Source organism: Carcharhinus amblyrhynchos, chromosome 6 (genome assembly GCF_965287045.1).
Source record: "Carcharhinus amblyrhynchos chromosome 6, sCarAmb.v2.hapA, whole genome shotgun sequence".
Classification (NCBI taxonomy): domain Eukaryota; kingdom Metazoa; phylum Chordata; class Chondrichthyes; order Carcharhiniformes; family Carcharhinidae; genus Carcharhinus; species Carcharhinus amblyrhynchos.
The window spans coordinates 39,362,711-39,375,324 of NC_137329.1; the positions used below are offsets into that span (position 1 = coordinate 39,362,711).

Consider the following 12,614-nt stretch of genomic DNA (forward strand, 5'->3'; position numbering starts at 1 on the left):
TGCTAGATATCTGTGGCGCATTTCCATTTCATAGCAAGAATGTCTGCACACTCTGACTCTTGTCTCCCAGCCCCTGAGTTTAGAAGAGAGCCTTGACATAATTCTCATTTCCAAAGCAGACTGTGGACAGCACAAAGCACTGCACAGCCATCCTTCCTTTGTCCTTCTTCTGCCCCACCCACAGCCCTCCTTCCACCCACACCCCCCCCGCCCCTGGTTGAATTTCACACCATTGTTGTGGTGGCTGCATGGGTCCAGCAGCACAGTGCTGTCCAGATTAGATAAAGGCAAAATACTATGAGACTGGAATCTGAAACAAAAACAGAAAACGCTGAAGAAATGCAGCAGGTCTGACAGTGTCTGTCGACAGAGAATAGAGCCAACATTTCTTGTCTGGATGACCCTTCATCAGAGCACTGTGTGTGGCACCAGGGGGAAGGAGATCCCTGTACTCCCTAACCCTCGGCACAGTACTGAACTGAGACGGTGTCGCAGGAGGATCCATGAGTCCATCAGCATGGTGCTGTCCCTGAAGGTCTGCTCAGCCTGAAGGTGGGGGCAGGAACTGGTCTGCCCTGGCAGAGTGACATATAGTGCACCAAGGGTAGCGCAGCACTATGGCAGATAGGCTCCGTTGCACTTACCTCAAAATCTTTTGTGAGCTGAGGCTCATCTTGTCCACCTCACTCTACGTCAATTAGGGTTCAGACCAGTGGAATTTCATGTTGGCGTGACGCCAGCATTGGATGCCAACATCACACAGCACAGTATCCACCTGATCAGATATTGGTGGGCAGCTTTTTTAATGAGCATTCATGAGATGTAAATAGTGTTCACGCCACCAGCCAGTGGGAGTACGGCCTACCATTAATCCACCACTGGGAGAATTACAATGTGATTTTTTGTCAGCAGGTTTACGGCTTATTGGCTCCTGTTAGATTCTTCACTGCTGTCTGCCACCAAACCTGCTGCAGGGCAGGATGGGAGAATTCTATCCTTAATCTGGAGTATTTATCCTCTGTCTGAAAGCTCACAATTTGAGCACTTTTCAGATACATAAGATTGTTCATGACCTGTCATTTTGCAGGTTAAGTCCTGTGATCTTTCTTTCTCTCAGGATTGAAACAGCGAGCATACATCAATATCTGACACAGCCCATTTTACTTTCAGTCCACTGCAGCCAACAATATATATATAAAATGCTCCAGCTAGCTCCCATCGCTGGGCTTGACAAAGCAGAAGCAATGAAGGAGGGTGAACTGAAAGCCAGTCTGATGGAAAGGAGTGTTGAAATGAATGATGAGAGCTTTGTGGCTCTGGAGGTCACGTTATTTCCAGAATGTTAAAGCTGATTGTGTATTGTGCAGTTGACCTCATTTAAATGAATAATCTGAACAGAAACTTAAAATCCCGGTCATTCAGCAGTCTTCTGTTAACCATCTATTAATTGGTTGGTGTCGTTTATGTAGATGGGTTCTGGGTGAAAAGTATGTATTCGGTTGTATTATTTGAGCGCTGTTTTAATTTTCCTGTGCAAGCGAAAAGCAACTTGCAATATGCTAACCTGTTTCTAGGCAGGAGTATTTTCAATCATTTGCACCGGCTTTGCTATGGTGACAGGGGAGGACTATTTAATATTTGAAAGCCCCAGAAGGTCAGGACAAATGATTGCTCTGGTTTTGATGTGATTTCAAAAATGGAAATTTTTATCTCGAACCCTCGTGCTGTCGTACAGAGGCTGCCAGCTGTGTTACATTGCAGCAAACATTGGAGAGACACCAGACTCCATGTGCACTCTAGGCAGACTGCCAGTGTGGATCTTCCGGCCATGACACCTCCAGGCATCGTTTCGGGATGGGAGAATTTGCAAAGACGTTTTCCCATCTGGGCCCACGACGATACTCACCGGTGGCAGGACCAGAAAAATCCCGGCCCGTGACACAGGAACAGGAAAGCCTATCCCCAAGACGATGTAAACAACCCCTGAGCCAGTTTCAAAGGTTATCTTTTATGAGGCAGAGGAGCTGCCACTCTGAAAATGAACCCCAATTCTCCAGGTGGAAAATCCCACCCACAGGAGATGAAGTTAGCCTTTGGTTGTCCTGCGAAATAGGCAGAAGCAAGTTGGCAGCCCCTGCACCTCCTTTTCCATTTGAGTTCGATGGAAAAATAAGTCGGGCATGGGTAACTTACAGAATACTGAGAGGCCTGGATAGAGTGGACGTGGAGAGAATGTTTCCACTAGTGGGAGAGACCAGAACTTGAGGGCACGATCTCAGAGTCAAGGAACGCTCCTTTAAAACTGAGATGAGGAGGAATTTCTTCAGTCCAGACAGTGGTGAATCTATGAAATTCATTGCCATAGAAACTCATTGCCACAGAAACATAGAAAATAGGAGCAGGAGGAGGCTATTTGGCCCTTCGAGCCTGCTCCGCCATTTACAACGATCATGGCTGATCATCCAACTCAACAGCTTCATCCTATTTTCTCCCCATAACCTTTGATTCCATTTGCTCCAAGCCATCTCTTGAATACATTCAGTGTTTTGGCATCAATTACTTCCTGTGGAATTGAATTCCACACATCTCACCACTCTTTGGGTGAAGAAATGTCTCCTCACCTCCATCCTAAATAAATCGTCAGATTGTGACCCCTGGTTCTGGACTCCCCCACCATTGGGATTATCCTCCCTGCATATACCCTGTCTAGTCCTGTTAGAATTTTATGTCTCTGAGATCCCCCTCATTCATCTGAACTCCAGCAAAAACAATCCTAACCTACTCAATCTCTCCTCATACATCAGTCCCATCTTCCCCGGAATCGGCCTGGTAAACCTTTGCTGCACTCCCTCAAGAACAAGAACATCCTTCCTCAGAAAAGGAAACCAAAACTGCGCACAATACCTGAGGTGTGGTCACCAAGGCCCTGTATCATTGCAACAACACATCCCTACTCCTGTACTCAAAACCTCTCACAATGAAGGCCAACGTGCCATTTGCCCTCTTTACCACCTGCTGCACCTGCATGCTTACCTTCAGTGATTGGTGCACAAGGATACCCAGATCCCACTGCACACTCCCCTCTCCCAATTTACAGCCATTCAAATAGTAATCTGCCTTCTTGTTTTTGCTTCCAAAATGAATAACCTCATATTTATCCAAATTATACTACATATTCCGATGATTTGCCCACTCACCCAACCTGTCCAAATCATCCTGAAGGATCTCTGCATCCTCATCATAGTTCACCCTCCCACGCAACTTGGTATCATCTGCAAACTTTGAGTTGTTATATTTTGTTCCTCATCCAAATCATTAATATATATATTGTGAATAGCTGGGGTCCTAGCACCGATCTCTGTGGCACCTCAGAAGTCACTGCCTGTCAATTTGAAAAGCACCCATTAATTCCTACTCTTTGTTTCCTCTCTGACAACCAGTTTTCTATTCATCTCAATACACTTCCCCCAATCCCATGCGCTTTAATCTTGCATGATAATCTCTTGCATGAGAAGCATGTTAGTGAAGTATGTATTCTGCTTATGATTTCACACAGGGTAAAAACTTGAAGCTTCCCACTATGTTTATTGATCATGAGGCATGTTACACCTGTCATTACATCAGAGCTTAGTAAGAATTAGCATACTGACCAAAGATTACGCTCCCTCCAAATAAAAGGTGTTGCTAAGGGTATTGGCATGGATCCGAGCAATGCCCAGTTTTTTGTGAAATTATATGGACCATTTTTTGTCCTGGTCGTACTCGGGCTCTGCCTTCATCCCTTTTCCTGGTACACTAATGACTGTACTAGTGCTATTTCCTGCTTTTGCTCTGATCTGAGAAAATTCATCAAGTTTGCCTCCATTTTCCTTCTTTCCTTCACCTTCACAGAGTCAATCTTTGACTCTTCCCTTTCCTTGACTTCTCTGTTCCTATTTCTGGGGATAGGTAATCAAGTAAAATTCACTTTAAAAATGCAAAATGCTGAGGATCCTGGAAGTCTATAAGCCCACTGATTTCCACAACCACCCTGAGTATACTTCCTCACTAACACGCTGCTTCCTGCAAAATTTTTCCATTCTCCCAGTCTCTCCATCCCTGCTGCATCTTTTCTGATGACACAACCTTCCATATTAGTACTCCTAATATGTCCTCCTTTTTCTTCACCCACCCACCTCTCACCCCGCCATAGCCTTCCTTCCCCCATCTCCTTCTGCCCCATGGTTGACAGGACTCTTGATAGTGTCTGTCTCTTTTCCTGCACTTCTGCTGTCTCCCCTTTCCTTCACTGAAGCAAGATATGTTATCCCTTGTCCTCACATTCCACCATCCCCGCCTCCCAGCCTCTGTATTCAATGGGTCATTCTCCTTTTTCTGCCACTTCCACCAGACACATCTACCTCTGCCCTCCCATTTCAGCAACATGTAATATTGTTTCCTCGGCAATACTCTGGTCCTCACCTCAGACACCCCTTTCACTTCTTCCCTTTCCCTTGGCTCCTTTCGGCGCAAGTGCAGGAGATATAACACCTGCAATTTTGTCTCCTTCCTTCTAACCATCCAAAACCCCACACTCCTTCCAAGTGAAGCGGCAAATTACTTGCACTCTCTGTTTGGTGTGCTGTATTCGCTGTTCATAATGTGCTCTGCTCTACACTGGGAAGACCAAATGCAGACTGCATGACCACATCATGGAACATCTCCATTTATTGTGCAAGCATGACCCTTAGCTTCTAGTCTCCTGTTATTTTAATTCCCTCCCTGCGCCTTCTCTGATCTTTCTATCCTTGGCCTACATGTTGCCATGTCCCAGTGAAGCTCAATGCAAATCCAAAGATTATTACCTCATGTTTCGACTTAACATTTAACAACCTTCTGGACTCAATACTGAGTTCAATAATTTTGGATCATAGCCTCTGCTCCCATTTGTTTTATTCTCCTTCACTAGTTTTAGTTTTTCTCTTATTTCTCTTTTATTTCACCTCCTCGAAATCCATCTTTTGTTTCTTGTCCCTTTACCACTCCCTTTGGCTTTGAACCATGATAACTTCTGTCATCTAATCTTTCAGAAGCAAAAGATAGGTTTGGATGAAATGATATTGATCTGAAATATTGGCCAGAACTCTACCACCTCGCCCACCATGGAATCGGAGTGGGTGAGGGTCCGAAAATTGAAATCTCCTTTGACCTCAGGCAGGAATTTCTGGTCTCACCTGAGTGAGGCCATAAAATCCTGCCCTTTGACTCTGTTTCCCTCTCCACAAAATCTGCCAGAACAGTACTTGCAGCATTTTCTACATTTTATTTCAGATTGCCAGCATCCACAGTATTTTGCTTTTGTTTAAATGGCAAATTGTATCTGACAAATGTACAGAGTTTTTTGAAAGAACAACAAACTGGATTCTTAAGTATAGAGTAGAATCATAGAATCCCTACAGTGCAAAAGAGGGCCATTTGGCCCATCGAGTCTGCACCAATCACAATCCCAATCAGGCCCTACTCCCATAACCCCATGTATTTACCCTTCTAATCCCTGACACTAGGGTCAATTTAGCATGGACAATCAACCTAACTCGCACATCTTTGGACTGTGGGAGGAAACTGGAGCACGCAGAGGAAACCCACGTAGACATGAGGAGAATGTGCAAACTCCACACAGACAGTGAGCCAAGGCCAGAATTGAGCTTGAATTCCTGGCACTGTGAGGCAGCAGTGCTAACTACTGTGCCACCGTGCTGCATATACTGCATGGTGTGATGTATATAATCTTTCAGGTGGTTTGTTTTGGGAACTGGAACAGCACAGAAAACAAGTTGGTTAGCAGACAAGCAAACAGATAGTAGAATTATGATGAGTAGACCACAGTTTTAGATTTTGCTTATAGACAAGATATTTAAGTAATAGAAAGCGTATAGTGTAGATTCACTTGGAGGATGCCTGGGGTGGAAAAGCATAGTTTTGAGGAAAGCATTGAGCGACTTCCACAGGAGCATAGAAAACCAGCAGGAAACGTAATAGCATGTTTTAGAGTTCTGAAGAGGTTTGACAGAATGATCATGATTTGGGGAATTAGTGACCAGGGGGTCAGCATTTTGAAATGATTAAAGAGAACAAGGAGAGCGGCCATGAGAATTTACTTCGCACAGAGGTTGTTAAAGAATGGAATGCCTTTCCACAGGAAGTGTTTGAGGTATAAACCATTGCATCTTTTAAGGGAGGATTGGGAGCATTGGGAAATACAGGTAATAGAAAAAGAGCAAGGCAGTAGAGTTAGTTTTGCTTAGCTATAGCAAAGAACTATCATAAATATGAAGGCCAGAAAAGTCTCCTTTTTCTGTAAACTTCAATGGTTCTATGAAAATAGTGGAAGAGCTAGTGTATTTACCATACCGTAGCATTGGAAAGCGATTAATTTATTTAAAAGATTTTGACTGTGTTGTCTGAAGTGTCTGGTTCTTCATTATACGCATGTATGTTATTTACAGAAATTAAACCCCAACTCACTATCATTAATGGATGGTATATTCTTTTCCTGAATTTCAGATTCCCAGCCTAAGTCACAGTGTCATGTCTCAGACAAGTTTCCGAGCAGAGTACAAGTCCACTGGGGGCCCAGCTGTGTTTCAGAAGCCAGTTAAATTCCAGGTGGACATCACTTACACAGAAGGCAATGAGGCACGGAAGGAGAATGGAATTTATTCAGTCACCTTCACACTGCTGTCAGGTAACAGCAGTGACAAAGGCAATGGGGGCAGGAGTAGCCTTATTAATAGCAGGAAGGGAAATGGGAAGGACCTCTTGCACATACACTGATTATCACCGCAACCTATGCATAATGTTTCATTCCTGTGTAATATTGTATTCTGTGTCTCTTTAGGTCATCAGTGATTTATTATGTTATTGCAGTCACAGAAGCAGATGGGGGATATGCATATTAAATTCAAGCGAACTCAGAAAGAACGCTTGGGTAGCAAGCAACAGCATCAAAAGAATCCCGCTCTTTAAGCATTGGAGCTGAATTCTGTTGCATGCTAAAAATTCAGTTTCATTTTTCACTTGAAGCAGAATTTTCTAATCATTTTGCGTCACAAATTTAATTATAAACAAGATGAATAGTGGAGGAATATTGGCCTTAAGTGTACTCTCGCAAAATCACAAACAAGTCTTTTGCCATTTTTATGAGTGCTTGAGGAGTGCATTCTGTCATATCTCTTAAATTGCTCACATCCAAGATAATCTAAATCAAGTTGGGCTTGATTTGAAACAAATATTCAGTTCAAATTGTTTAACATTTTAGCTAAAAATAAATTAGTCATGTGTGGCCAAATTTGGAGAGTGCTTCTTTTCAGTTGATTACAATAAAAGAAAATCATTTGATCATCGACCAGGGGTTACTGACATTTAGAAACAGTTTGGATCAGTGATTGGTACATAATTGTCACAGACAAGTCAATTGTTAACCTTCTTCCACCATGAAAATTATTTTTAATGTTCTTATTCCATCACGTTTACATTTCAGAAAATGTATAAAATGCTATTCAGAGAAGTTTTTGTTGAGAATTTTCTGTGAGTTTATTATAGTGTAGAAACATTAATGTTGTAAATATAAGTACTTTGATTTTGATGTTAGTGTATCCAGTGGAGCTGGAATTGAGAGTATGAGGGTGTACAGTTCTATAATGAGGTTCCACTTGCCCTTGTTTTCAATGTTGTTAGACACCACAATGAATAATTCGGATGAATTTTACTTCTGGTGAGAGTAAGAAAGCATCACCGGCCAAAATTTCTAATGTTTACAAGTGATGAGTGAGCAAAAGAAAATTAATTGGATCAGCCCGCAAATTAATCTCAAAGTCACCAAAGATCATGTAAAAATGCAGAGAGGCAGGAGACATGAACCTGTTGAAAGCAAAAGACAATCGATCAAAAAACTGACACATAACCTTGGCAGATAAAGACAGAGGCATGTAGCTTTGATGAAGTTAAGATGAGTTTCAATTAGAAAGGCATGTCATTCTTCCAGTGAGAAAAACACGGTGACTTTCTCCACTAGTAGGAAGTGAAGAAAACTATAAACCATGTTGTGGTATTTATATAACTTATGAGTAATGAATGACAATTAAATTTCCACCAACTTTGATTTTCACGTCTGTAAAGTTTACTGTGTTGCAAATATATACAGAAATGTACAAAGGTTTCTCCCAGTGTTCCCTCCCCACATGAGTGTTGACAGCAGAACCTTGCAAAACTTCAGAAACTGGGAAATGCTTCCTCAAAACCAAAGCTGGTGTGTGGGAGGCATCCACATGAAATCTTTTAAGTATGCTACTTGTGGAAAAAGTTACAGAAAAATGTAAAACTTAATGGAAAGGAATTAATGAACAGGGACATAGGACAGGAAAAGTAGGTCAGAGTCAAAGCAATTGCAAATCAACAGCTTTCTTTGGGCTATGGTATCAAACTGAATGATTTTGATGGCAGAAAAAATGATTTTGGTGCTAGAAAGGATGATCTTGGTAGCAGACTGGATATTTTTTGTATCACTAAAGCTTCAGTCTATTACAAACTTCTTGTGAACTCTGTACCTGGGTTCCTGATTGGATTTATTTTAAATATCCATTGCGATTTCTTTCGCAAGACATAAATTTCATAAATCGGGGAACCAATTCCAATGCATGTTAAATAGCAGTGATGTAGGTACTCAGTTGATTTTTGATTGAGGTTGTGTTGCATATTATCTCATGGTGGCACAGTGGTTAGCCCTGCTGCCTCACAGCACCATGGACTTGGGTTCGACTCCCAGCTTGGATCACTGTCTGTGTGGAGTTTGCATGTTCTCCCTTTGTCTGCGTGGGTTTCCTCCAGGTGCTCTGGTTTCCTCCCACAGTCCAAAGATGTGCAGGTTAGGTAAATTGGTCCTGCAAATTCTCCCTCAATGTACGAGAGTGTGGTGATTTCGGGATTTTCACAGTAACCTTATTGCAGTGTGAATGTAAGCTCACTTGTAACTAATAGATAAACTTGACTTTACTTTTATCTAAAACCATTCAAAATCAACCATTTGGTGAAAATTATGTAGCATATTTGATACCTCTGTGTGGGTCTCACTTTAGATGAAGCTATACCTCTACCCTTCAGTGCCTCTGGACTTGAAGTTAAGAGTTCCTATCCAAAATGCTTCAAAGAAATGTTGCATTTTAAGGACTATTTCCAAAAGAAAACTTAGTTGACTGCATTCAATGTGACAGTTGTTTCAGCTATACCTGAACAATAACGACTTGATTGGTGAAGATAGGGAATTGTGAAATCACATGTTCTGCACAATGGAAGAGCCCAGAGATGATAACTGCAAGTACCTGACAGCCTTTCGTTAAGCAAGTGCCAACTTCTCTCCTGGGAGGGAGGAAACAATTTCCTAGCAGCACCAACACATTTTCATGCTAAATGACTCATCATGCAATTTGTGTCATTCATCTTAGTTTTAGACTAATGCAGAGAAGTAATATACCAAATACTTTGTAGTTATTTCATTGTCAGTATTCTGGAGTGTAGTGTCTCCGTGTGCTTATCAATTGTGCTAGTAAGATGATGAGGCACTTGCTGAGGTTTCATCCATCCCAACACACTGTTTCAAAATTTGCAGCAAGAAAAGACGATTTTAACACCAAGGTTTCATTTACAAAGAACAAGAACAAAGAAAATTACAGCAGAGGAACAGGTCCTTTGGCCCTCCAAGCCTGCACCAACCATGCTGCCTGAGTGAACTAAAATCTCCAAACCTTCCAGGGACCATATCCCTCTACTGGTTGAGTTAACACCATGATAGCACAGTGGTGAGCACTGCTACTTCACAATGCCAGGGATCTGAGTTCGATTCCCAGCTTGGGTCGCTGTCTGTGTGGAGTTTGCATGCTCTCCCCATGTCTGCATGGGATTCCTCCCACATTCTGAAAGACGTGCTGGTTAGGTGCATTGACCTCAACAGACGCCAGACTGTGGTGACTAGGGGAATTTCACAGTAACTTCATTGCAGTATTAATGTAAGCCTTACTTGTGACTAATAAATAAACTTTACCAGTTCTGAATGTGAAGTGGTGCGAATTCATGTAGCCCAGTATTGCCCACTGAGAGCAGGTTAATCTACAGAATTGACTGCTATACTGTCCCAGAAGTGTTCCTGTGATTGGTTATAAATGTTTACAGGATTCTTGTGGATCCCCTGTCCACTTCCTCACTTGGGTGGCTGAGCAGGAAATGCATTGCCATTTTCCACAAAGGCCAGCTCCACAGTGGCATAGGTTAAAGAGCAGCATGTCAACTCCCCAGCAGCTGCAGAGTGGGTAAGAGACCAGGGTGATTTTATCTGTCCATTGGTCTGGCTTCCATTGGGCACAAAGGATTCAAATCACACCCAAAAAGCCTTGATCACACTGGTCAAGACACCATAGACAGAGCTAACAGCTGGAAGCAAGATGCTTTCCCTGAAGAACAAGTGAGGGATTTTTTTTAAATGTTTCTGTAACCACCTACTAACAGATTCAGCAGAGGGCAAGAATCGTGTCTTTTTCCTGCCACCCCTCTATCACAGACAGTTAAAAATCAATGGGCAAGGTCTTGTGTTAACTCCATAAAATAAGGATACAAACTTGCTTCACTAAAAAGCACTTATGTCATAGACTAGACTCTCCACAGTGCAGAAGGTAGCCATTTGACCCATTGAACCTACACAGACAGCAATCCCAACCAGGTCCCATAACCCCATCTATTTACCCTGATAATCCCGCTGACACTAAGTTGCAATTTAACATGGCTAATCCACCTAACCCATATATCTTTGGAATGTGGGAGGAAACCGGAGCACCCGGAGGAAACCCATGCAGACATGGGGAGAATGTGCAAACTCCACACAGATAGTGACCCAAGCCGGGAGTCGAACCTGGGTCCCTGGCGCTGTGAGGCAGCAGTGCTAACCACTGTGCCACCAGGTGTTAAATCAATCAATAGAGGGATTTAGTCCCCAGAAGGTCAGGGGTTTTAGTTCAGTCAGGCAGTTCTCTCCAGTTTGGAGGGTGGGACAGTGTGTACACTGACCTCTCCATAGCTCTATCTCTATTACACTAGCATTGGCCAAAAAAGATATGCTGAACTAGTTCCAATATTCTCATTTTCTGTGCCCAGACACAATGATCAGTTACTGTGAAGTTTGTGAACTGTAGCGTCTGCGAGAGGACTGCAAAGGCATACCCATTGAGTGAATTTGGATTTAAAGTGATAGTCAAGATGAAGCTCAGGTTATTCAGCTGCTAAGATCTTGTTTTGTGTTATGTCGTGTTATCTCTAAAGATCAATCTTATCAATTGGTAATTGTCTTCAAGCCACTCTTGAAGTTCTTTTTTTTAGAAAAAATATATTCATCGTATTTGTTAAAGTCTCTGAACTGTGAAATATATAAGCCAGAAGACCCTAGGTTTGACTCTCATTATACTGAGTTAATTGATTTCCACTGGACAACATTAGTAAAGTTTGTTTATTTATTTATCATTCACAAGTAGGCTTACATTAACACTGCAATGATGTTTGTGTCTCCTAGACACCACACTCCAATGCCTGGTACACTAAGGGAGAACTTAGCATGGTCAATGCACCTAACCAGCATGTCATTCAGATTGTGGGAGGAAACCGGAACACCCAGAGGAAACCTGCATAGACACAGGGAGAATGTCTGTGTGGAGTCTGCACAGTGATCAAGCTGGGAATCCAACCCAGGTCCCTGACACTGTTGAGGTAGCAGTGCTAACCACTGTGCCGCCACTACAAGCAATCGCCATATCTCTGATATAGGAAGACTGAAACCTATGGTGACCAAAGTCACTGTTGCTCCTCTGGGCCCATGTGGAATGTTCGTGTTTGTATGTGTGTTGGATGAGAACAGGAACGGGTTTGACTATAATGTCCCCCATAGCCAAATATTCAGTCGACTCACAGCTGCAGGATGGACACTAGGGCAGACTGCTGCAGGTGAACCAGACTCTGGAGGGGGAAAAAATCTCCACAGTATTTAATGTCTTTAGGAGTGGGGGAGTGTAGATATTAATCCAAATAAACAAGATGGTATTTGCTACATTATTTATTTTATTAGAAGAGTAAACAGTCTTCTCTGGAGAGATTGAAAAATCGTACCAATGATTATATCTAATCAGAAACTAATTTTCATCACTGAATCATTGAAGCCTTAGTGAAATATAGATGAAATTAATGCAGATAATAATTATGTTAAGTATGTGAGATTCAGAAAGTGGTCAGGCTTAAAAAAATCAGAAATGATGTCCTGTGTAAATGATGCTCTGTGTTTATGTGGATGAACATGCTGTGCTTGTAATGGGAATACAGAGTTCATTCCTTTTACCTTTAATTCTCTGCTCCAAATAATAGGTCCAAGTCGTCGGTTCAAAAGAGTCGTGGAAACAATTCAGGTCCAGTTGTTAAGCACACATGACCAGCCTTCCGTGCAACAGTTGTCTGGTAAATATTACGCTTTTTTCTCAAAATGAATAATGTGCTAAATAGATGCCATCTGTATGCTTACAATATTTGCCTAAGAGCATGCAACATGT

The 12,614-nt window shown here is 42.3% G+C and overlaps 1 protein-coding gene across 10 annotated transcripts in view; it reads left to right on the forward strand.

Annotated features, from left to right (window-relative positions):
* Positions 1 to 12,614, forward strand: part of LOC145343840 (serine/threonine-protein kinase BRSK2) — an 894,349-nt gene that overhangs the window by 821,287 nt on the left and 60,448 nt on the right. For all 10 annotated transcript variants that reach the window (XM_080190257.1, XM_080190254.1, XM_080190256.1 and 7 more), the window contains 2 exons: positions 6,544 to 6,724; positions 12,433 to 12,522. In XM_080190257.1, coding sequence (XP_080046383.1) covers positions 6,544 to 6,724; positions 12,433 to 12,522 — 271 coding nt within the window. The remainder of the gene's footprint in view (positions 1 to 6,543; positions 6,725 to 12,432; positions 12,523 to 12,614) is intronic.